At 34.0% G+C, this 27689-nt stretch overlaps 1 protein-coding gene across 1 annotated transcript; it reads right to left on the reverse strand.

Moving 5' to 3' along the window:
- Window positions 1–1047: 1047 nt before the first annotated feature.
- Window positions 1048–26212, reverse strand: LOC143239790 (blastula protease 10-like). The gene is made up of 5 exons (XM_076481304.1): window positions 26067–26212; window positions 22872–23165; window positions 7908–8060; window positions 5766–6024; window positions 1048–1502 (listed from the first exon to the last, which is right to left on the reverse strand). Exons 1-5 carry the CDS (start codon window positions 26137–26139, stop codon window positions 1106–1108), a joined length of 1176 nt encoding a protein of 391 aa, XP_076337419.1. The 5' UTR covers window positions 26140–26212; the 3' UTR covers window positions 1048–1105.
- Window positions 26213–27689: the final 1477 nt, after the last annotated feature.

The raw sequence follows: 27689 nt of genomic DNA on the forward strand, positions 1-27689 counted from the left end.
AATTCATCAAATAACACAATAAGAAACAACTTTATGCTAAACTTCTTGTTCTGATCAATAAACATGACATTTATCAGTTTGTCTTAAAAGTATATGTCGTTTATATGTTTTGTTCTTCCTACTTGCGTACACAGAGCCTTTTAAAACATCTTCTGTATACTGAAAACTCTCCATGTCCTGTCTAGTAGTGAATTTTTCCCTTCTTGATTGACTTTTACTCACAATCAAAACGAACGCGATTGTTGATAGTTATCATAGCCCCGCCCTTTAACTATCACACGAACTAGCACGTGCTGTTTTTTAAGAACCAGAGGGAAACGTATGACGTAAAAATGAGGCAATCGCTTCGATGCTCTATTTTTAAGACGAAAAACACAATCCATGACTATCGATTGCATAACATTCTGAAGAAATTTATAAAGCATATATATTTTTCTAGAAACATTAAACAATATGAATTATTATCACTATATGACCCTTTTCAAAAAAATTCTTTTTCCAGGGTAAAAACTAGATAAAAGATTAATTTATCAATGACTAACTGAGAAGCATACAGTGTCATAGCTGGGTTTCCATTTTAGGCTGGAAAGAAGTGAAAAAACAAAGCTTTCAATGTTTTGAATGCATGTAATATTACTTTATTAAAACAATGGTGATGCATATATTATTCTGCCTAACGAATACCTTGATATTAAGCAACATGACTCATTAGCAACGGCTTACAACAAACAAACAAAAAGGAATTATAATCTCTAGCAAAATTAAAATGTTAATTAATCACTGTTCTCAAATTTTTCAGCCCCTAATTTTAAACTGTTTTAGAAGAAGGGATTATTTCTACCAGATGTATAACTGTACATTGTGTACAGGTTGAAGAAGTTAGCTTTATCTGGGTAATTGCAAGAAACAAACAAACAAAAACACACACACTAAAAATGGTATTTACAACTCCTACTAACTGTAATGATAATTAGTGATAAGCTTCTGTGACGTATATAAGCATATTAGGTTATTAGGCTTAGCTAGTTACTCACACATTTCAAGAGTTACATTAAATCCTCTTCCTCCATACTCGCTTGTGAACAACTCAAGAGTTAGGATGCTGTCATAAGACAAGATCTGGTATCCTGGTGCGATAAAGCTGCTGTTGCCACACAGAAGTATGGATCTCGGAAATCGCCCTGATTCTAAAGTAACTTTTTATGTAATCTCGTTTACAGCCAGTACTTCCTTCTGAAATTCCCACGTCGATATCAAAGAATGTCAAAAGTATTTTATTTCGTGGAGCTTGAAACTGAGCTACGCAGTGAAGATTAGGGAGATAACGTTCTGGATAATTATTGCTAGTGTAAGTTATTTTATGTGTTACAGTTATGTGCTGTATTTCTCGACAAGCACTAATATCAACAGCTTTCCACGTAGCCTGAAATCCAGAGGCCGTGATGGAGTAGTCTGAATGAAAAGTCAGAAAAGCTGTGTTGTTGTCAGAAAAGAAAAGAAATCTGGAAAACAAGATATATATGTAATTACCATTAGAGCCAATGTGAGTTTTAATACTACTTTGGGCTGCAAATCTTATAAATTACATTTTAAACGTCAATCATAAATAATATAAAAAGTAAACAATCTAATTAGTATTTCAGAGAAATGTAAGATGATTTTATTGACATAGGTGAGAAGAGTTCACGACCACAAAGTAGGGAATACAGAGTTCAGAGTGTAGACAAATCAAAACATCCTAATAAACACTTGTTTTGAACTGTATTCTGAAATAGTGAGCTTTAATTAACTATTTTTTAAACAGGCTCATACACAGAATGCTTGAAAGGAGGGGGGATCTAATTTGTGAGATTAAAAACCATCACATATTGTGTGAAGCACAATCAGCATGCAAAGCATGCTAATGCTACTGGGTCTGGGGGCTATGTCCCCAGAAAATTTGTAAGAAATAGGTGCTATGAGATTAAAAACAAAATTGCATGGGTGTTCTCGTAAAATTCACAAACACACAATGAAAGTCAACAAATCTCCATTATGTACATATGTTTTTACTTACAGTACTATACTGTCTTCATATAGCATAGTTATTAATTATTAGAATATATTGATAATTTAAACGACTATGTACTAATATATTAGTTATTTTAATCATGGGCTATTGTATAAATACACGTATACACTACTGAAATAGAACGTTAGCAAGTTCCATTATTCTGTTTAAATCACCGTCCCAACAAACATGTTCGTCATTTTAGTCGTGGGCTCATTATAATGTTACGTTAAATCTTACTATTCATTGGTAAAAGAGTAACCCAAGAGTTGGCTGTGGGTGGTGATGACTAGCTGCCTTTTTTATAACCTTATATTACTAAATTAGGTACGGGTAGAGCAGATATCCCTAGTGTAGCTGTGCTCGAAATTCTAAACAAACCAAACTATTGTACTGGAGTCCTTTTTACAAGCAACTTTCAGTTTAAATGTTGATAGCAGTGTCATATTGATTACGTATTAAAACTAGAACACTCAATTTTTCTGCTGTCTGCGTATATCTCAGGCAATTATTAAACGGGCGAAGAGCAGATGCTAAATTTTCACATAAACATGAACTTGGTGACAGTGTGGCAGAAAGTTTCAGTAACGTAATGATATTAGGTACAGCAAAGCTCGCTTTTACGTAGTCAGCCATTATTTGGGGCCTGTTTTTGAAAAGTATAGAATGCTATCTTGTCTTCCGTCGATGAAGTTCTTCATCAAAAATATCAGGATTTCGCATATCTTCTCTGTAAAAATCTATAGCTTGTCTGATATCAGAAGTAGGATCTTGTGTGAGTTTTGATGGGATAAGTTTCTGAACTGATGCTGCTTGTTTTACATGTGCATCAAATCTGGAGGAAAGTTTACTGATAATGTGGACAAGAAATGGAATGGTTACTGGTCTATTAAAGTGATCTCCACAAAACTATATTCTGTATTCAGACGTTGGGCTTGCCGTTCACTTACTCGTGGCACACTCTAACATCAATATTTGATTTGCTTTTAATATTACTGCTATGCTTGAAGACATGATGCGAATAATAATCAACGTTCACTTTCAGTGAAGTCAGTTGTTCATATCATTTTTTTAAAGAAAACACCAGAAATAATGTCTCGCCTTGGATCTTTCATATTTACAGAAGCTTCTTTCAAATAGTAGAGGAAGCGTTCTAAAACAGGGAACTTAAATGTTTGGCCAATTACCAAGACATTACCCACATAGAAATCTCACTCATTGCAGTTTCTTATCAGTAAGCTCCATCAATTTTTTTCAGAAATGGCCAGAACATTACATATACTGAAGGGCGTGACTTGGAATTTAAAAAGAACTTTTTTCAGTCCTAATAGCTGTTTTGATAATACTCTCATCCATTGGTTGAAGTTATCAGTATCCAGAGACTAAATTTGAAGTGTTGAGCTATTAAGCGCCTTTTAGTGTATCCAGACATCCATCTGTTTGTGGTAGAAACCAATGGATCTAATTTCATTCACCTGGTGGAAGTCAACATAAAAGCTACTCATATCATCCTTCTTCTTGACAAGCACCACTGGATCTGACCATAACATCTTGGGCTGGATGATGGATCATTGATAATCACAAAAGAAACTTCATCTTCACGATGTACAAATCACTGCCTAAGACACCGCTGCTCGCTTTTCAACAGAATGTATTTCATACATTTGTTTGATAGGCATATTTTACTGTCCCATTGCACTAGATCTTGTCTATAGTAAGTCATAGCACACCATTTATCTACGTAGAGATACTCGGATTACCTCTGCATGGCATACACATGCAGTTTACTATTTCTAAGTTGGGTCTGACTGAGTGGCAATGGATGCCTTTCCGGCGAAAATACAACTCACCTGTTGTACAGAGAAAGTTGGCATAGATCTATAATGTGTTCATCCTGAGAATGCCAATGCCAGAACTAAATTTTTCAACATCTGTCTTCGTCATTTGATTTGTGTGACCAAGACATGGTCAGAGATATAAATCTTCATTCAAAACAACATACATTGCTCATCAAAATAAAACAAACATCAACTGTTCAGAGGCACAATTTCAGTTGAAACGTCCGATACACTGAAGTATCCACTAGAGGTCGTGCCATTTCAGTACTAACAAGAAATTCAATTTACCAGTCATATATCTTCACGAACACATACCAAGAACCACCTATCTCTGAGAATGCTGGACTGATTATCACAATCTATGGTACAAACTGTCCACTATGGTTCGCTGACTAACTGGACAGGCTTAAATTGAGTTCTGCAGCTATAGCAACAGTAGTGACAGCTTGCTTTTGGTCTTGCTCTAACTGTTATGCAGACGGCCTGAAAAGCGGGTTTCGTCTATCTTTGCGCCTAGTAAGATATGGGTAACTTACAAGGAAATATCACTGAAGCCTAAAACTAAAGAAGAATCTTTTGTCCTCTTTTCATAAGCATTGTCTGGGCAAAGACATCAGTGATACACACATCAATGGATGGCCTGGATAGCCCTACTTATACACTGGTAGCCAATATTTTAGTACCAAAATGCTGAGATGTATTAGCTGTGTTCCTGCTCTTGACCAGTTTCCTGTGCTGGGAGTTTTAATAACAGTGGTAGCTGTTGCCTCAGGTGACTACCTCGAACTACATTACCACAGAAATCACCCTATTCAGGTTATATCTTTTACCCACAGGTGATGTCTAATGTTTTATCTTATGCATGCGATGATAAACTTATTAAAAACTTGTACTTATAATTTGCAGATGCTACTGCAGGGTAGATTTTTCTGTGCAATTAGTGTGGCACCCATGGTCTTAGATAAACATCTTCCTTCAGCCTTGAATTTTGTTCAGTGGACAACTTTGTTCTAGTTGCATAACTGAATTTCTGCCAGAAGCTCAAACGCATCAGAGCCACAACGTAAAGTTTCCGTTAAGAGATGTTAATATCATAACGCTTTCGTCTTAGAAAACTACGGTGTACCCATAAAACAACTCACACGGTTATTATGTTCTTGTTAAGCAATTTACACAATTATTATGTAGACTTTAAATACTTCATGTGGTTAATAAATCCTAAATCAAATCAAGTGGTTTTTATGATCTCATTCAACGATTCACATGATTATAATGTACCTATTATAAAATTCACATTATTATTACATGGCTGCTAAATAATTCACATGATTATCTGCTTTGTTATTACACATCAATTAAATAAATCATATTAGTTTTATGTTGCTAAGAATAATTAATATGATTACTATGTAGGTGTTAAACAATTCACATTATTATTATACAGCTGATAAACAATCGACGTGATTATAATTTAGGTGTTAAACAATTCACGTGATTATGGTGTATCTGTTAAATAATTCACGTGATTATTATGCATCTGTTAAAAAATTCACGTGATTATTACTTACGGATAACGAATGTTACGTTACTATTATGTACTCGGAATACAGCTTTATATGATTAACAAATATACATGTAACTGCATTTAAGGTTATTGAGAATGTTCATACAATATACGTGAATATTGGTACCCAACATATATGGTTATTACATAGTTATTATGTAACTTTCGTGAGAGAAACATACCCAGGAGTACTCTAGAAATTGATTATAATGTTTCCTAATCTCTAAAATCCAGAGAGATTCATCATAATTTAACACTGTAACATATCGTCATTTATTAGTTTCTGAAGTATAATATCAAGATAGATACATACTTATTTAGGTCATTCTGATGTTGTCCACAGATACGGGTTTCAGGACCATTCAAGTCACTCTGTAGGGATATGTAGTCGTACAAACACTGTTCTTGTTCTTCCAGTACTAAGTGAGTAAATCTGACGTAGATACGGGTGAGAGGTGTGCTTTTAATAGTGAGCGTATACTTCAGATTGTTGGGGTAATGTTGAGGAAAGTTTATCGAAGATATAGTTCCATACGTTCCTTGGAATGTTTGATTTAGATTTTGAGGAAGCACTGAATGGAAAAAAAAATTAAATGTCATAAAACACTGATCTAAAAAGGTTGAATTCTGTGTATGAAAATTGCGTGTGATATTTTCAAATCCCTCTAGAACTATGCTTGAAAATATAACATGACTTTCATCGCTAACGTTCATTAGTAGTGAAGTACAAAGGAGTTAATTAAGTCCAAAGATTAAGGAATTAGGCATGTCTTATTACACTATGTAACACAAATGTTGTTCCTGGATAGTATGTATTATTTCTTAATTGCTTATGTTGTAAAAGTACAGAAAATGACCATTATTCCCTTCAAACTTTGCTTTTGTAACCTGGATAATGAAATTTAGAAATTAACCTATTTTCGGTGTAAAAACGGGAAAATTTGCAGATTTTCATTTACAAAAGGTCTGAATAAAACAACATACGAATCAAGATTTACATGTATTTATGCTAAAGTTATACAAAAATGTTTAGAAATGAGTAGTTTTTCGAGATTTGAGATCTGTTTATGTAAATCACTTTCACTTATCAATCCAGAAATATAGTCTCCCATCATGTTTTCGTTATACACTCCCATATCACAAAAAGCAAAATTTGGAGAGCAAAATAGGTCTTCTCCATTTACTTTAAGCATAAGCAATTCGGAAATAACACTATCTGTCCAGAAACAAAAAAAAGTAAACATTTTGTTACATAGCGTTATCGCAGTTCAAAAGGTTGTGCCTTTTAGGGCTGGATTTAATATTACTACTAAGTCTTTTAGAAAGCAAAACTGGAAATTGTTTTCTTGCATACATATAGAATTCGTCCGTAGCATTGTGTGGGCGTTTACTAAGCAAGTTAATTTTGCCTGCCAAGTTTATACTGTATGGAAGATTACTTGACAAATTTATGTTGGGTGAAAGATTATTTGACAATTCTGTTTTTGTGGAATATTACTTGTCAAGTTTATGTTGTATGGAAGGTTATATGATAAGTTAATGTTATTGTAAGATTACTTGTGAAGTTTTTATGTGGAAAAAATTACTTGTCAAGTTTTGTTTTATGAATGACTACCTGAAATGATTATGTATTGTTTTAAAATATTATATTTAATATGTTTATGTTGTGTGCAAAGTAACCTCATACGTTCTAGTTGTATAAGGTAACATGGCACGTGCAAGTTGTGGGTATGGTAATCTGACAAGTCTTAATTTTGTGTGCAGTAAATGACAAGTTTTTGCTGCCCTTAAGGTAACCTGGTAACTTCTAACTATGTGTGAGAATACCTGACAAGATCTGGCCATATGAGTAAGGCATAAGGACAAGTACTAGCAGTTTGAAAAATAATAGTTACAAATATTTATATATATTATTATAACACACTCTTTGAAGTGAACATTCAAACATTATTTTACATTTACTCGGATGTATATATAGAATACTTAATAACTCGTTCCTAAACATTATGCTATGTTACTGTATTTATGTTTACCAAATAAATCTTACAGAAAACTTTATTAAAAACTAAAGGCAAAACACATAGTAAAGCTCGAATTCTTAGCTGCATTAAAAAATAACTGCTAAACGAAGAAGTACAGTGTTTACTACTCTCCACTTTAAAAGTTTATTTTTTCGCAAATTGTAATCATAAGAAAGTAACTTCTTTACAGTGAAAATCTTTTGTGGATGAAACAGCGATTTCAAGAAATGATGAAACAAATTACTAGAAATCTAAGCTAAAGTAATAGATTGCAGGTAAGGAAGATAATTATATTTTCTTGTTCTTTTCTTTAATTTCTATTTCACACACTTGGGTTTTTTGATAAGTAAATATGCAGGATATGAAACAAATGACGAAGTTTTCACAAACTAAATATTACTGAGAAGTATTAGAAATTCATTTTGGACACTTACCTACAGCACTCTTTTTACAAATATATCTGCCAGGTTGGTGACATGCACTCGAAGTCCAATATAGGTCGCTTATATTGTTCCAGGTTCGCCACCGTAGAGAGAGACACTCACTACTGTTTTCCGGACGAATGTTTTCGGTAATTTCTGTCAGCTCTAGTAATGAAGGACGAAGATGAAAGCAGAGCCATATAAATGCTGAACTCAATCTCATTTTTAAAACACAAAGTCAATGAAAGTTGACGATAAATTGTTTGTTTGTTTTTTAAATTTTGCCCAAAGCAACACGAGGGCTTTCACATTGTGATAGCCTAATTTAGCCGTCCTAATTTAGCAGTGTAAGATTAGTCATTACCACCCACCACCAACTCTTGGGCTACTATGTTACCAACAAATAAACTAAACTAAACTAAACTAACGTGGCAGGGGTTCAGTTTAGAGAGAGAAACTGAAGAGTTCTCTCCAACTGGGTGTTCAGGAACTTTGTAGTTCCTCTTCGTCCCCTTTCGTGGATTGTTATTAGGATTAAGTGGTGGGTTTTTTTTTATTATTATTTTAATAAATTAATTATCGTTATTATTCTTGACTTTTTAGGTGGGGAATGTCTCACTAAATGGTCTTTTGGGTGGAGGCAAAGGTAGCAGTGGAAAGAAGGAAAGGTCGGGACCTGTCTCGAAAAGAAAAAGTTGGGTAGATGTGAACATGAATGTAATTCACTCAAGTTCAGATCAAATCAAACGGCCCGATTCTGGGTCTGGCAAAAAGGTTGCCTGGGCTGGGATCTAGAAATCCAATGCCTGAAGATTTTGATGTGGGGGGAAACGGGAGTACCCCGAGAAAACCCACTTTCACACGACAGGCGCCGAAAGTTTTGCCTGTCGTGTGCCCTGTACCTGAAAAAAAAGGAATTCATGTTAATAACATAGTTTTTATGTATTTAGACTCTTTGTTGAGTGGATTGTGATTCTTGAAATATGTTGTATGGTGATATGTATTTTGTTGGTGCACTTGATAATTTGTGTAGTGATGCCGTTAGTTTGTTTCTGTTTTCTGCTTTTCGATAATATTTCAGAGAAAGTTCTGTTATTCTATCTCTTATAGTTGGTAAATTACTAATTTGGTGTAGATAATTTGTTGGTGTAAATGATGGTAGGCTGAATGCAGATTTTAATATTCTATTTTGTTGCACTTGGATTTTTTGGAGTGTGTTGTTTGACATATTGTATGTTACTTGACATCCGTACTCTATTAGTGGACGGATGTAAGCCTTGTATACTTGTATAATGGTGTTCGGTGCGCATTTTGATTGTTTACCAGTTATAGTCTTTAGATATGAAATCCTTTTTCTTGATGGATGAGTGTATATTGTTTATGTGTTTTTTCCTGGTTAGTTTTGTGTGAAAAGGACGCCAAGGAATGTGATGTTTTTGCTCATGTTAATGGTTGTGATTCCAAGTGATAGATTTATTTTTCTAGATTTTTCTTTTGCTTCTTTAGTTTTCTATAGAAGGTGATTGCTTGTGTTTTTGTCGGATTTAACACGACCCTCCACTTGTTGCTCCATGTTGAGACGTTGTTTAGTGATTCTTGTACGCGAGACATGGCCATTACTGGGTTTCTGGAGGTGCTCCAGATTGCGATGTCATCTGCGTATTGTGAATTGTGTGTGTATGTTAGATTTGGAAAAGGTATGTCACTGACGAAAATTATGTAAAGAAGTGGAGAGAGGACTGATCCTTGGGGCACTCCTGCCGTTATATTAAATAATTTGGATATGGTTTTATTGACTTTACTTGTGCTGTTCTATTGGTTAAAAAATTTTGAAATCCATTTGACTATCGTAGGATTTATTTGTAGGTGGTTTAGTTTGTATATGATGGCATTGTGCCAAACGCTGTCGAATGCTTTTTGACATCTAGGAATACCCCGATGGTTACTTGATTGTTGTTGTAAGCTTTGTATATTGATTCGGTGAGTCGTGTGAGGTGATCTGTTGTTTGTCTATTTTTTTCTGGAGGCATTTTGAGATTCTGGAAGGATGTTGTTTGATTCGCAAAAATGGAGGAGATTTGTTGGAGATAATTCTCCATCAGTTTGCCAAGGCAGCTTAACAGACTGACGGGGCGGAAATTATCTGGATTTGTTCTGTTAGTTTGTTTCTTGGGGATCGTTGTTATGATGGCTTTTTTCCACGTGTCAGGGTAATACCCTGTCGCTAATGAAATGTTCATGATGTTTGTGAGGTGTTGTAGTAGGAGAGTGGAACTTTTTTGAGAATAATATTTGGTATTTGGTCATGTCCGGGGAAGTGTTCTTCAAGTTTTTTGATATTAATCTTTAGTTCGGTTATGGTTATTTTTCTATTGATTGAATTTGAGTATACTTCTAGTGTCTCGCCGGGAAATCCTGGTGAGAATGAAGCTTGGTTTGCATTTATGTAGTTGTTGACATAGTGTTGGTGTTGTGTGTCGAAATCTACTGAGTTTAAATCGCTAAAAGCGGATTTGTAATAGTCAGCTAATAAGTCAGCTTTCTCTTCGTCCGTCCTTGCGATTTTACTGTTGTGTGTGATGTGTTGTAACATGTGATTTGTGTTTTTGTCTGACGCAATACTCTTGAATTTTTCCAGAATTCTTTTGATTTTTCTTGGTTTTTCTAAGTTCTTGCAGAAGTTATGCCAATTGTTTTCTCTGACTTTTTTAATTTCTTGTTTAATTTTTGTATTTGTTCTATTGATTTCTGTTTTAATGTGTGGATCACGTGTGATGTAGTGTATTCGTCGTAATTGTCTGCGTTTGATTATTAGTGCGTGAATTTCTGGTGTTAGAGTCCATTGAATAAGTGATTGTTTTCTTTTTGATTTAGGAATTGTGTTTTTTATGTTGGATAGAATAACATCGATTATTTAAAATTGGCTACAAACACATGTGGAGATTGTGATATATTATTAAGGACGTAGTTTTTTCTTAAACAAATAATACAAGAATATGCGGCATTACCATAATACGATCACCCAACAACGAACACAACATTAACTTTAACTGGTTACCAACACCAACTTCCCCAGAAGAAGAAGTAATACGTCAACGGGGTCGAAGACAGGTGACACAAGGCTCCTTTTTGGATTATTTCAGTTCCCCTAAAGGAACCCTCGACTGAGATCTGAAATGCGTGGAGAAACCAACAAATAATGGGATTAACAATCAAATTATAATGCCCCCCACGGCGAGAATGTTTGGTGTGACGGGGATTCGAACCCGCAACCTTCCAGTTACGAGCCTAGCGCCTTAGCCACCTGGCCATGCAGGGCCCTGGCGATAAATAACGATTTTTATGGGTAGAAATTAATGTAATGCAATGTACGTGACGATTTCATTTGGAGAAAAGTGTTATGGAATATTAGGCCTAACTAAATATCTTGTTTTTTGAATTTCGCGCAAAGCTACTCGAAGGCTATCTGCGCTAGTCGTCTTAAACTAGAGGGAAGGCAGCAAATCATCACCACACGCCGCCAATTCTTGTGCTACTGTTTTGCCAACGAATAGTGGGATTGACCGTCACATATAACGCCCCACGGCTGAAAGGGCGAGCATATTTGGTGCGACTGGATTCGAACCCGCAACCCTCGGATTACGAGTTGAACGCCTTAACAAGCTCGGTCATGCCGGGCCCTGGTGAATATCTACTTAATTAAATATGCAGTTACTAATTTATTTCCAAAAACGGAGCCCGGCATGGCCAAGCGTGTTAAGGCGTGCGACTCGTAATCTGAGGGTCGCGGGTTCGCATCCCCGTCGCGCCAAACATGCTCGCCCCTTTTAGCCGTGGGGGCGTTATAATGTGACGGTCAATCCCACTATTCGTTGGTAAAAGAGTAGCCCAAGAGTTGGCGGTGGGCGGTGATGACTAGCTGCCTTCCCTCTAGTCTTACACTGCTAAATTAGGGACGGCTAGCACAGATAGCTCTCGAGTAGCTTTGTGCGAAATTCCAGAAAACAAACAAACAATCTAAAAATGAAACCTAAAAATAATTGTCGCAACTAAGTATATATCATTTTATAGTTTGAGAAAAACTAACGACTGTAGATCGCTATTTGTTTATCTTGTGAAAATTAATTAAATGCAATGGCTATTATTTCTCTAAAGGTAATCCAAAAGGAAAGCTTCCGGGAATTCATTTTCTAAAGAAGTGTTCTGAATTGGTTAATTATGTCTTGTGCGTGTTACCTATAAAACTCGCTTCGTTCACCACTCTTCATGCGACGAACTGCATTCGCTATAAATAAACTATATTATCTTCATATTGTTTCATTTATTACTTAACCTTAACCAAAATTTAAATAAAATATATTCGAACTGAGATAACATATACAGTTGTGATTGTAAAATCGAAATTTCTTTGCACGTTACTTTATACAGTTCGTATTAGGGTTATCCATTACAATAAATAATTACATGATAAACTAGGGTTCAGGCACATTATATACGCTTGAAGTATTTGAATGATGAAACAACATTTAGGAAAAATAAACCGGCATGGCCAGGTGGGTTAAGGCATGCGACTCGTAATCTGAGGGTTGCGGGTTCGCATCCCCGTCGCGCCAAACATGGCGGTCTTTCAGCCGTGGGGGCGTTATAATGTTACGGTCAATCCCACTATTCGTTGGTAAAAGAGTAGCTCTAGAGTTGGCGGTGGTTAGTGATGACTAGCTGCCTTCCCTCTAGTCTTACACTTCTAAATTAGGGACGGCTAGCACAGATAGCCCTCGAGTTGCTTTGCACGAAATTCAAACACAACAAGTGCTATTAGCTCCCCAGTGGCACAGCAGCATGTTCCGCTAGAAACCGGCTCTCGATACCCAGGATAGGCAGAGTACAGATATCTCTTTGTGCAGCTTTGTGCTTAATACAAACAACAACAACTTGTCACTATTCTATTTCTTTTTCTCTTCTATAACAGTATGCATTTTTTAAAAATTCTGCACTAAAGTGTCAAGAAATCTTTGGGTCTACTGCCACTAGTAACAGGAATGATGCAATATGTTATTCCCCTAGTGGGTAAGATCATTCTTTGTGTACGAAGTGTATTTAAAGATTACGGCGAATTATCGATTTTTGCAAATACTTGTATGAGACATTTGGAAATGTACAATAATTACAAAATAATGAATTTTGAATTTTTGGTTTCCAGAAGTGTAAACATCAACTGTCTTTATTTTCAGTTTTTGTAAATTTCTTGCACGTGTGTCTAAATCGCATTTGTATATCATTTTAAACCCATAATTACTTTCTTTCGCGCAATGTGTTAGCTGTAGAGCATAAAAAATGAATGAAGTTGTGGCATTGATTGAGGTTATTAAATGAAGACTGTTAAAGCCAATTCTACGAAACCTATTTCAACTTTAGTCCTAACTGTCAACTTTTAGGTGTCTGTTGGAATTTTTATTAACATATCATATTATTCCTAAGCCACGGAAATATAAATAATTAATTTAATGTGTTTCCCCAAGTGTTTATTTATACTACTGAATAAATTATCATTAAAGTTCGTACGATAATCATCGTAGTTTTACATTTGTGTGAACGTAAAATTAGCATTGTGCAATTAGCCAATAGGAATATTGGGTTTCCATGTGAGCTTGTACGCATAAACGCATGGACTGATTGACATAGGTTGTTGTTTTAATAATAACATTAATAGAGTTGTCTTTGATAAATACACAATATATCGTTGTACAATTTTGTAACCAGCGTATTTTAGATTTTTTCTCTGAAGTCACGTCATAATCTTATCTGATGACAGCGTTTTAAATCATTACTTCAATGATTAAATTAGTTATTGACATTTATTACACAAGAAAATGTCATTGAATTTGACATAATTAGTATAAAAACTAAATATTATCACACAAGACTTGAATTTTAGTATAACATGTCACCAAAAGGTAATTGTTAGTGCACAAAATGTTAAAATAAGATAATGCAAGGTAGTCGATAAAAGTATCACGTACTTTTTTTTTTCGTATACTAATATTTAATACTATATGTAGCAGTTATTATGATAACTGTTATTTAGTAGTGTAAATGGCAGCTCATGAAGAGGTTTTAATGTAGGCTTAGACATTAATATGATAGATGTTTTTATTCTTTCTTATTAACATTTCGGTCCTGTTAAAAAAAAAAGTTATATTTTTTAAATATTCATTATTTGAATATGACTTATCAATTAATACCATTTAGCTGAAAGTTCGGCTTTTAACAACTTGTTTTTATTATTTTTTATTTAATTACCTTTACCTCTTTCATATGGAATAAATTTTAACACATCATATCAACTACGTGAATGGTCATTTTTCGCTTGTACTATTGATGTAGAAATCAAGGGGCTCGGCATGGCCAAGTGGGTTAAGGCATTCGACTCGTAATCTGAGGGTTGCGGATTCAAATCCATATCGAACCAAACATAGTTGCCCTTTCAGCCGTGGGGCGTTATAATGTGACACTCAATCCCACTATTCGTTGGTAAAAGAGTAGCCCAAGAGTTGGCGGTGGGTGGTGATGACTAGCTGCCTTCCCTTTAGTATTACATTGCTAAATTAGGGACGGCTAGCGCAGATAGCCCTCGAGTAGCTTTGCGCAAAATTCAAACAAACAAGAAATAAAGGTTTAGGTTTTAACTGTGTGTTGATGTCCTTGTAAATTAAGTAAATAATTAGTTTTAAAGTCATTTAGTTACTCATTTTACTTAACTTTAAACGACTTCAGGAGTTTACCTTATAATTTCTACGCTCTAATGAACATACGTATAAATCGTAATATATTTTTAAACCTTGATTAGGAAGATTATTATTATTTAGTATAATCCGTAGATTCAGAAAATACTCAATTATTCACCATTTGTAAAGTATTTGATTTGTTTTCCAAAAATAATATTGCTTTGTTACTGTAAGCTGGAAATTTAAAAAGCAGTAAATTAAAAGAAAAAAAGGAGAGGGAAGGTAACTGCACAGTAACACCTACCACCCACTCCTCAATAACTTGTGACAAGCCAAATAGTGGGATTTGACTGTCCTTCTTGTAGTGCACTCATAGACCTAAAGTGCGGCGCGTGTTTTTGATAAAATAAGATGTGAACATGAGTCATTGGAGTCATAATTTGGGCAGATATCTACTATATCACTTTCAGATCCTATTATGGTTACAAAGCACCGAAAATGTACATTTGACAGTCAGGTCCCTTGTGTTGAAAAAGTAAGCTCTGTTAATTTTTGAAAACGATGTTTATGAGTGTCAAAACAAAGACCTTTCAAAAAAGTGTATGTTTCAGTTTTTCATCCGAAGATTAAACAAAATATGGCAGGGTTAAGATCGTACGTTGGAAATATCAAGAAATCTCAAAATTTACAACAATTAAATATAATTTATTGATTTATTAATTATTTTTTATGTTATGCAGCTGCTACGATATGACAAATATAGGAACCAACATAATTATGCATAATTATGAACATACAGTATGAAAGATAAAACTTCAAAATTAGGACTTTTCTCGAAATTAGCAGGAAAAAAATTATATTATGAAATAAGATTTATTTTCGTTTCGAGTGTATTTTCATGCTATAAAACATACGAAAATGTACTTGGAATTTGGCAATAAACTGTACGCACACCTTGAATTTTTTCATACAAGTGGAATCTTTTGCCTTATTTCAATAAAAGGTTATCAACTTTATACTTATCTCATGTGATATATTAGGTCTTATAGATGGTCACCTTTCTATCTCATTTTAGGTATGACCTATTTCAACCTGACTAGGGTCTTTGATTTTACATTCTATACAGAGACGTAGATCAGTACAGGTCATGCCATTAGATTTGTAATTACATCGACTTCAAGCGTAATTGTTCATTTTACATCTCTGTCACCTCCAGTGTTGTCTAAAGAGTTGGTTGTAGTTTTCTTAGGACAGGTATCAAGACGCCACGTATTTCATCCCATCTATTTCTCTACGGATTTCAATACTGTTGCATACCAATGTAAGTCTGACTTCATATAGAGACTTTAATGTATACACGAAAATTCTGTTTATGTGAAGCAGCTTTAGCATGAAGGCAAGCACTCATGATATACTTGATATTTGCTGAAGGGATGACAACTGAGCTGCTTGATATCACTGGAAAAAATGCTCTGTACACAAATTTAACAGGTGCATCTTATATTTGAAGATCAATGTCACGTATATCCTTAAGAGTTTTAAAAGCTGCTATGATGTTTTTTTTCTGAATTTAAAATAAATATGAATCATGATTGTTTGGTTTTACCAGCAAACCTTCCCATGGTATCACTTCCAGTAGATGTGTAAAATTATGCAAAAGCTAATGCTTTGTCTGGATCAATGGAATTGTAAATTTACAGTACAACAACCTTTCAAGATTTCATATATATTTGAAACCAGTCTATGATTGTTTGCAATTATAAGAATGAGGACATTGGTATCGGGAGAAAATATACAGAGTTCTGAAGCTAAAGGAAATTTCATGAGAGAAAATGAAACATGCATTATCATAAGCATGTCAGCTTCTTCATGGTTATTAGTACAGATTAGTTCATATTCGTTACTATAGAGGGTGTTTTTACCTGCAGATGCAAAGAGCATTTTGTCTTTATATCTGCATTCTTTAGTAGATTTCTCTGTGAGATATACAGATAGATTTTGTTTGGTTTTACTCGAGGACAGTAATTTTATTAAATGGAATTTTTGATATATTTGTTTCTTTATCCACTTTGTAAGTGACCTCCTTTGTACCTTTTCTATCTGGTACTGTTCTTTATTTAATGACTTTGTAGGTTTTAAAGTATAAGTGTACTTAATCATAAGTATTTTTTGGAGTTTTCAGAGTCATCAGAAACTGATCAGCAAGGTCAATTATTGTTTTACTGAACATGGCACTACAACCTTGCCATCCACAATAGCCATCTTCTTGTAGAGACCATACCGTAGATTATTTTGCTGCAGGTTACTGTCTGTAGTACTTTCACTAATTCCTGCATGGTACGTTTTTGTGGCATTAAGATTCTCTAGCTTATAAATAAGCTATGGTTGGTCAATACATGGAAGGAACATCATGTCAGATGCAGAAAATGCACGGAGAGTTGATTTGAACTCGTATATTCATATAGCATCAAATTATTCAACTTCTTTGCTTGTTTTTGTGTTGAGTTTATTATACTTATGAGCGCTTGAATTATACATGCCAGTGCATGTGTAGTGCTTAAGGTTTGCTTTCTTTACATGATCTCAAAAGCTTACTGACTCATGAAACTGATCATCCACATACTGTTCATATATCAGTTGCCCAAGCTCAGTAATCAGCAGATTTTCATGTATATGGCTTTTAGTGGTGCTATGGCTTGAGTGATCATATGGTAAAATGGTCAGATGGTAAAGTTCCTTCATTGTAAATGAATTGCAGTATAGGTAGCAGCATTTGAAAGAGCATGATGCAGTTTCCTTGCTTTGGTTCTCCCCATTGTATTGTTTTTGTACTCTCGACTCACCCTTGCCAACTTTGAATCAAGGAAAAAAATCTCTGTTTTACTCCAGGATTTGTTAAAATTCCAATTAATCCTCGATTTTTTCCCAAAGAATGCGTCTCAGATAGGTATCCAGGCGACAATCTTTTATATTTGTGTTTGAGCTATAGTAAAGAAAAGTTTAGTAAGTTGTTCGACAGATGTGAATGCCAGTTTTACAGACTTGATGCCTTTACAAATTGTAGAAGTGTGTCAATGCGACCAATGTTGTGTACTTTTTGATTTGAACATAGCATTTTCTTCTGATCTTGCTGTAACGAACTTTTTCAACTTTTGTACAACTTCATTGTTGCCAAGGGCATTTTTAATTTCTGAATGGGCTTGTTGTGTTTTCTCGTGGCTTACTTCATATGGCTCTCTCGACTTTTAGTGTTTATTAAAAACGTTATCAAACAGCAATTCAAAGAGGCCGACGTAGATGTGTGCACTCGTGGTTCTTTTATAGTAGGTACAGCTCAAAATATGTGCTGTTGTATCTGGACCATATAGTTCTGACTATACAAGCATCGTCTGAGCCAAAGTTTTCAATGATAACGTAATGGCTTTTAATACTGCCTTGTAGCTCCCCAAGCTGTATAATGAACTTGTCTTTTTATATCTGGCTTACTGTCCAACAATTGTACAGCATTCTCATATAGAGCTATATCAAGGATGTTGACAGTCTTGTGATTGTGCCACGTTGATCTGTTGTATATTCTTCAAAATTGACAATTCATTGGCTGAAGGAATGCTCCAACTCAGATCCTTTCTTTGGAAGCGTTGATCAAAGAGTTGTACTCTGCCCATCCAGGAATTTTCCTTTCTGCTACTGATCTGTCTGTTTTCGTTCTTGCAACCATCTACTAAATGTCTTCAAAGGTATTCTGAAGTTTACAGATCTCGTATTCTGCCATTGCACCATTTTGTACACTATTCTTGATTTGAGGTTTAGCTTATTCGAGCATGGTAGTTTAATGTGGTATCAAAATCATTCTCTTGCTCTTCCGAAACTTCAAGAAAAAGAACGTATGTTCTTCCTTATCATGTGCTTGCTGGTATGCTATAGTTATTGTAGCATGTAGCGTATCTTTACCAACAATACTGTCTTCGTATATTCACTGAAATTAGTATTGTCTTTGGCAAAGTAAACAAACTTGTTTTCTTTAGAAATTGAAGTATTTAGACACCATTTGAAGATGCTATGCTTCTGATAACTGTATTGACTATAGCTGTTTTAAACATGAGTTATTGTGTATAGTTCACACAGTATCCATGCCAATCATGCCTTTGTTTCTAGTATAGTGATGACATATTGTGAGGAAGGCACGTTCTGCTTCTTTTTGTTCATTTCTTTGGATATATGTGCAAGATAGATTCACTGATGATCCAGGATAGAAAAATGAAGAACAATGGGACATACGAGGGCTGTTCAAAAAATACGCGGACTGACGTCATAAAACAAAATGTACTTTATTTAGAAGTTACAGGTCTGGGATCCCTTCAAAATACTCTCCTCCCCAACGCACACACTTATCCCAACGGTGTTTCCACTTGTTGAAACAGTTCTGGTACGCTTCTTTTGTAATGTCCTCCAGCTCCTTCGTCGCATTTGCCTTAATCTCGGGAATCGTCTCAAATCTTCTTCCTTTCAAGGGTCTTTTGAGTTTGGGGAACAAGAAAAAATCGCAAGGAGCAAGGTCAGGTGAGTAGGGGAGTGGGGAAGAACAGTGATCGAGTGTTTGGCCAAAAACTCACGAGTTCTGAGGCACAAATTTCGCAGCAACGCGGTGCACCTTCAATTTTTTCGGTCAAAATCTCGTAACAAGATCCAACTGATATCCCACACTCTTCAGCAAGCTCCCTGACAAACAGACGTCGATTTGCCCGCACCAGGGTGTTGATTTTGTCGACGTGTGGGTCGTCAGTTGACGTGGAAGGACGTCCAGGACGCTCATCATCTTCAATGGACTGTCGATCATCCTTAAAACGTTCATGCCACTTTAAACATGCCGTACGCTTCATAGCAACATCACCGTAAGCCGTGTTAAGCATAGCAAAAGTTTCAGTCGCAGATTTTTCAAGTTTAACACAAAATTTCAGAGCAAGTCGTTGCTCCTTCAGGTAATTCATTCTGAAATCCGCCAAATGAAAAAATCGCACTTCACTTAAAACCGCGTAGCTAATACACAAATGAAGATATCTGCAATCGGGAAATGGCGTCGTAATCAGCTGATATGTGCGACACCAAGCGGATTCCCCTGGAACCAACTGGAGCCGCGCAATTCAAACAGTCCGCGAATTTTTTGAACAGATCTCGTATTTTCATTATTCTCATTTCTGACGTCTGATGCACATTGGTAGATTTGATCAACATTTGAATGTTGAAAGTGTTTTGTTATGAGATCAGCAATTTACTTTTTACATGCCTGTGATGAGTAAATAGATGAATACTTATTAATTTGATCCTAATGAAGAGCAAGTGAGGTTAGCCATTAAGCGTCGTGTAACTGCAACAGAATAGAATTCTCTCCTCGTGAAGTGTCGATAAAATATTCAGTTCCAGACCAGATAGAAGACTCAGTATGGTTTGTAAGTTTGTAAAACTATTCATATAAATTATTGTTTGTAATAACCGTTATTATGAATTGTGTTTTCTGTTGTATATTAAAATATATCTGTTTGAAGAAAGAAAATAGTGTGTATCAATCTTGTTGGTGAATATCATAAATTTTCAGCTATTTTAAATAGTAATATGCAATGTGCAAAACATAATAAATAGGCGACTCGTCCGTGATAAATTATAATACTTAACAGGTTGAAGAGTTGCTTTTTCTTATATACTTAGCAAAAGAAGCATTTCAGTGAGCCAAATGGTATTCAAGTTGATCTCGCAGAAGTATGTTCTTGGGATTTACTTGCATTTTTTTTTTGAAATACCACACAAAGGTTTGAATAATTAATAGACTTTTGAAGAGCTTTTCAGCTTTTTCCTCTTACTGCAAAGTGGTTGCATTAGAATAGCATTTTCAATGTCATCTTCCCTCTTTCTTCCCAAGGTTAAAAACATCTTGGTGATATTATATGTAAACACCATAATTTAGTTGAGTTCTTCTTGAGATGCAATTCAGAAGATGTTCGAAAGATTCTTCTTTAGGTTTTTCAACGAGGTGACCCTACTTAGGGGAGTCTATCTGACACACCAACTACTGTTCAAAGTCAGTCATAGTTTTTGTGTTTGTTTTTTGACCAGAGACTGTCGTTTCTGTATTGTTTGTCAGTACTGTTGGCTACTTTATCCATATCTGTAAGAAAACAACAAAATGATCTATACTTTCAAAATCTATGATGAATTTCTTATCAATAAATTATAACTTATCTTATAAAGTAAAATTAATTATATTAAAGAAACAATAGTTTTGTAACACTTAACTATAACTGTTAGAATTTGTTGTAAATGAAATGAATTTAAAAATTTGGTTACCTTATGCCTAAAGGAACTTTTTGATGACTGTGGTGGCGGCAGTCTGCAGATTCGGGTTATATATATATAGTAGATATGCAAACAAAAACCCAACAAGAATGCATTCAAAATAATATAAAGCAATGATATACGTTACCTTCATAATGCTTTATCTCTGTGTATTGTTATCTGAATAGCATAAATTTGCAAACGCTCTTAATAAAAGAATCTGCAAAAGATGCTGTATGAAAAAATTATGACGTGACCAAACCTAGATAAAACATGTAAAACGTTTAAACATGTAAAACGTTTAAACATGCATGCTTTTTGTTCACGGTCTTATGTGACAGTAAATAATCAGGAAACAAAAATTTAACAAGATATTAGTACAACAGACTGGATATCTAGATATCAGTACAACATACTGGATATCTGGATATCAGTACAACAGACTGGATATCAGTACAACAGACTGGATATCTGGATATCAGTACAACAGACTGGACATCTAGTTTTCCGACAAACGCGACACTTACATATGAGTTATGTCTATGAAAAGTGAGTGGGTTAATAATGTTTTCAATATGTTTTCTGTATAATGTTATTTGAAAAATGTGTTCGAATTCGTCCGAAATTTCGAGCCTCCATTAAAAAACAAAGAGTTATTAGAAAATACATATTGGAGCTCAGCTTGAAGAAAATGATGACGTCAGAAAATTTAAATAAAAGATTGATAAAAAATGGAAACATGAATTTCTTAGTTGTTAGAGTTATAAAGATAGCAAACTATTAATAAAGGTAACGTTAAGAAGTAATTCCCATGGTATTGCACAAACTATTAATAAAAGTAACGTTAAGAAGTAATTCCCATGGTATTGCACAAACTATTAATAAAGGTAACGTTAAGAAGTAATTCCCATGGTATTTCACAAACTATTAATAAAGGTAACGTTAAGAAGTAATTCCCATGGTATTTCACAAACTATTAATAAAGGTAACGTTAAGAAGTAATTCCCATGGTATTGCACAAACTATTAATAAAGGTAACGTTAAGAAGTAATTCCCATGGTATTGCACAAACTATTAATAAAGGTAACGTTAAGAAGTAATTCCTATGGTATTGCACAAACTATTAATAAAGGTAACGTTAAGAAGTAATTCCCATGGTATTGCACAAACAAGAAACCTGAGTATGATTACATTAACATCGTACATGTTTTCATTCTTAAAAAATGGAAGAGAGATTTTTATTTTCTTGCTGCTTTTGACCCTAACTTTGTGGTTTTATATTTGGGGAATATTTGAAAAATGAAATAAACGATGTTCTGGATTTTCAATATACGATTATTGCAGGTTAGAAATTCAGATAGAATACTACAAGTTATCTGTTAGAGACATGACTGTAAACAAAATATTGTACTAACTTTTGTATTATTTGTTATATGAAATTGCCCAAAATCTAACTAATAACATTAGCGTTTCCTGCTTCATTCACTAGACGAATACCGAAATATGTTTTGGAGATAGTTTCTTCGGGTTTTTTTTCTTCATCAAACGTTCTGTGAAATATGAGTTCTTTAGAATTAAATTTACAATAAAAATCAATTTGGAGGAAAGTTATAGTATATTTATTATAATACCATTTTACTTCAAGAGCCTATGGCCATAGGAATTAACATGTATATCGTCGATATTCTTAGCTGTGTGTCTATTTGTTGATGAAACTTATGTAGAAGTTGAAGTTTATAATTAGTATCTGATTTGTAATGTTCCCTCCATTGCTTCAGAAGTAAGTCTGAAGGCTTATAATCCAGATAAATCCGGTTTCGTTAGTAGTAATGGCCACAGCCGAGATAGCCAATTGTATATCTTTCTGCTTAACAACAATTAAAGAAACTTGTAACCAAGTAGACTCTATTTGATTTTATTTCACCTGATTGGTTGATCTGAAGTCCATCAATCCAGTGCCAATTATTTGCTCCTGCTTCCTTGGTTGCACCTATCCAATACAGGAATCCTGACACGGAGGTCTCAGTAGACTGGATGAGCTGATTCACCAACTCTATCTCTTGTTGATTGTGAAATGTAACTAGTCTCGCTTGAGACTCAACACATATATCACGAGCAGTATACCAGCTGACTTCTGGATAGGAAACTACCAGGAAACATTGGTCATCAAAAAGGTAAAATGTTCTGTTTTCGCACTGCACTTCAGAAGATATACTTTCTAGAAAAATATTTATAGAAATTTACAGTTTTATATAGATTTGTAACAACAAGGTACAAGGAAAATAATACTAAACAATTAAACACATACAAAGAAGTGAAGTGAACAGACAGATATCGCATTATAAAGTTCATTTTAACTAACTTTTGCGCAAAAAAGAGTATTGAATACATTATCTATTTTTCTTTTGGCTCACTAGTTCAAGTTAGACCAGGTTTCATAGAAGTATCGTTCTTCATAATTAGTCCAGGAGTAACCATGAAAAATTTGGAATTTTCACTTCTTTCTTAACTTATCAAAACTAATAAGGACAACAAAAGCCATTTACATTGTATCTAAACATGAAACTTTAGCAATTTTTTAGTAATTTTGAATTTTGTTCCTAAAAGGCTTTTTGAAATTCACATGGTAGAACAAAATATCTGTCAAATGTTTGTCTTATGATGAACTACAATAATATATGTATAAAACTGTACCTAACAGTTCAAGATTGCATATTTTATATAACTTTACCTTTTGTATATGAGTTGTTATAATGTTACTGTGGAGGCAGAAATGGGGTGAATGGAGTTAATAAGCCTATGTAAATAATATGAAAATTTAAATTAATTAATGTGCAAATGATAATTAATATAAATATTTTCAATATCAAATTAATCTTTTATTAATTACAAGTTAATTAATGAGATGGTTAACAAACTGGAGGCAATTAGATATAGTATCAAATCATTTTTTATAATTAATATACAAGTTGACATCAGTGGATACGTTTTCGAGAAATCGGACTGGTTTTGTTAAAAATGTAAGATATAACACCACAGAGCTGGTTCTAAGTTACTTCAAACGACTATATCATAAATACCAGAAGAAGAATTGCTAGGGACTAGTTACATCACATGATTACATCATCAACACCAGAAGACACATTGCTGGGAGTTTGTTTGTTTTTCTTATAGCAAAGCCACATCGGGCTATCTGCTCAGCCCACCGCGGGGAATCGAACCCCTGATTTTAGCGTTGTAAATCCGGAGACATACCACTGTACTAGCGGGGGGATTGCTGGGTGAGGTGTGACATAACATATTGATGTTTGCATATTATTACATCAGACTTTGTAATTAATCTCTAAGTGTTCTTCTGTTTGGAAACAATATAATTCAATGACTTTAGTAGATTATAATGTAATGAATAACGTATTCAAACATATTAAGTAATCTACATTTTTAGAAAAGTTATTTTTTTTCACTTATATATAAAACCAATATATGTTTTAAGCAAAATAGTAAAACCTCCCAAAGACAGATAGTGTTTCTATCAGTGAACAGTGTTACTCGACTTCCTTAGGACTGCATGAAGATTTCAAATTGTCTCAATTTATGTTTATAATTTTTATTTATATATTTAGATACGGTTCATGTATTTTTGCAAAGGTGGGTGGGTGGTTCCATTTGTTGATGGTGTTACTAAAACATGTAGTTTACAGAAGTATTTGATTATATTTTTATTTCGATATTTAAATTGCATGACACATTTTGTTTATGTTTTCTGGTGTTTCATATGTAAAACACTTATTGCCAATTCATCAGATTTTATTCATTAGTTTTTCAAATGAAGATTCATAAAGATGATGAAGAAGACAGCAAACATTAATCTAAAGTGAAATATCGTATTTAAAAACTGAAACCTGAAGGTTCTTCTCAGGACCATCGCATCCTGAGAAAGAGACAGATATGACTGTATGTACTACATCTACTGAGAAAAAGTTTTATAATTATTTACGGTGGGCACGAATCTATTTGGAATATGCAATAATCAATGTTAGCAACGCACCTCTGAAGTTGATCACATAATCGTGTGATTTAAACTAATAATCTCTTTCTGGTATTACATAACATAATGATATTCTAGATTTTTAGCAAAAAACAGTCAGCCTATATCCGCTGACTTCAAGGACTTGCATATTAATTATAAAAAAATAGTGTGATATTAAATTTGATTGTTACCTATATACTAATCATCTAATTAATTAACATTTAATTAATATATTTAAAGTTAAGCACAAAGCTACAAAATAGTTTCTAGCGGTGTGAGTCCGCAGATATATTGCTGTTCCACTGGGGGCATTTCATTAATAAAAATAATTACATTTTTAAAAAAGTTATTATTAACATATTAAATGATTTTAGTTTGCTTATCCTTTACATAGTAATAATCTAATTAAGTAGCCTGTAATTAACGTAACATTAGTTAGATATTAAAATGCTCAGCATGTTAGTAAATGATTTCAAGTTTTGGACCAATCATTTTTTATTCAAAGCATCTTAGTTAATTATTATAATTTTGGACAAGCTGTTGTCAACCGATAGGAAGACGGGTCTTGTGATTTACAGTAATAAAATCAGAGACTCGATTCTCTTCGGTAGACACAACAGATAGCCCGATGTGTCTCTGCTGTAAGAGTGTGTGTGTTTTTTTATACCAAAGCAGCATCGAGCTATCTGCTGAGTCCACCGAGGGAAATCGAACCCTGATTTTAGCGTTGTAAACCTGTAGACTTACCGCTGTACCAGCGGGGATTCTCTGCTGTAAGAAAACATACATACAGCGTTTTGGATAAATTATTTTTATTTAAAATATCTTAGTCAATTATTACAAGTATGTGAACAACTATTTCTTACGTTAAGTACCTTAGTTAAACGTTATAATTTTCAGAAAAGTTAATTTTAGTTCAACATTACACTCATCATTACAATATTTGGACACGTTATTAGTTATGTTCAATATCTTAGGTAATCATAAAAGTTATCGAAAGGTAATTTTTTTTCAGTATCTTGGCAAATTATGTCGCTATAATAAAATAATATATATATAAAGAAAAACAAGATGTACAACATTTCTTACCGTTCCAAAGATGCACTTCCGCTCTAAAGCCTTTCTTTGAGTAAGAGAAATCGGAAAAAAACTTTAATCTCATTTCGTTGGTTATACTCAGTTGTCTGAGAAGTTTTAATTTTGAACTGTTGTCTCCACAGTATCGTGAAACTTCCCTATCTTCCCGCCATCTTGGATTTCCAAGAAATCGTAGTCACAGCTGTAAACCACGAGTCATATAGTGATTATTATGGAGATTATGATTACACAACAGAAAACATTTCATGATGTTTGTAGAAAAAAAAATGAAAATAACGCTACGATGATGGCACTACGTGTTTAAACTAATAATCAATTGATATGTATTTGTACTCCTATACATAACTGTATCTTCTTGTTAGACATCTTAATAAAAACTTACAAGTTGCATTTCGTTTTAGCAGATAACTCTCTTAAACATGTAACTTGATAAAAGTAAAATCACACACCACTTAAATTCATTATTCCTCACATACATCACTTAGTATAAAAGATATGTACTATATCGTTGTATACTATAATTGTTATTCAATGAACTTACAATATGTGATATGAAGTATTGATCAAACTTTATATGAACAATTTACATAATACATTTTAGTACCATTTCATCGTAAATATAAGTTGTGGCGCTATAGCTTTCATCTAATATTTGGTTCATGGTAGATTTCTAACTATTCGATATACAATATATCTATTGATATACCTTCCCATGTTTTTGTAACATAATGAGCTTCATTACGCAGAAACAAAAAGGAAAATAAGTAGCTCGTTTAGACTTAAAATGTAACGAAAATAATTATCATTGGAAAAACTAGAGGCTTAAACTTCACGATAGTACAATAGACATTATAAGTGTTATTAAATTAAACCTGCGCAATTTATAAAATGCACTGCTGTATTTATTGACATAATTTCTCTTTCACGTGAAATGGTAAACGTAATCAAGAGTAGAAAACAACGTAGCGAGAAAGGAAGGAAATGTGTAGGAACATAATTTTCAAAAACACCTTGTTTTATATCCTAACATTCAATCAAAAATTAAACACAAGAAAAAATAAAAGAAAATGTGAGAATAAAACACATGTTTAAAGAAAATAAAACATTGAATAAACAAAAAAAATGTCTTTATTAGTTACTTTGTGACATACACTCTTGCTCAAAAAGATTGTTACATGTTCGAAAAATGTGACTTTTGGTCATTTATATCATTTTAAAACTAAATTCACTTTAAAGTCCTTAAACTTTCAAGGTTTATTTCTCTACTACTCTGCATTACCTGAGTTCATTTTGAGTAGGTTTAATCCCTTGAACATGAGAGTGTTCTGAGATTTGTCCCAAACGCAGTGGTTGGAGTGAGGTATAAAAGTCAAGAATTTTGATGTTATTTTGTACCCAACCTGTTGGCGATGCGTTTTCAACTCTGTAAATATTTTAGACATTATGTCAGGTCTTTACTGACGTAGGTTTGAGATATCAGATGGCTGCCTACGACAACACTGTGTTGAAACAATGCGATATTGCAAGACGACTTAGTGTATCCAGGCAGACCATCAACAGAGTTCTCAGTAGAAGAGCTGCAACCGGAAGTGTGAGTCCCAGACCTACGGGCCG

Source organism: Tachypleus tridentatus, chromosome 13 (genome assembly GCF_004210375.1).
Source record: "Tachypleus tridentatus isolate NWPU-2018 chromosome 13, ASM421037v1, whole genome shotgun sequence".
In the NCBI taxonomy this organism is placed as follows: domain Eukaryota; kingdom Metazoa; phylum Arthropoda; class Merostomata; order Xiphosura; family Limulidae; genus Tachypleus; species Tachypleus tridentatus.

What these genes read in the sequence shown, in the direction of transcription:
- LOC143239790 (XM_076481304.1), bottom strand. Translation starts at nt 26,139, where the DNA reads ATGAGATTAAAGTTTTTTTCCGATTTCTCTTACTCAAAGAAAGGCTTT. An exon ending in GGAAGTGCATCTTTGGAACG is followed by an intron (nt 23,166 to 26,066) that starts GTAAGAAATGTT and finishes ATATTTTTCTAG; the next exon opens with AAAGTATATCTTCTGAAGTG. An exon ending in ACTTCAGATCAACCAATCAG is followed by an intron (nt 8,061 to 22,871) that starts GTGAAATAAAAT and finishes CTTCATTACTAG; the next exon opens with AGCTGACAGAAATTACCGAA.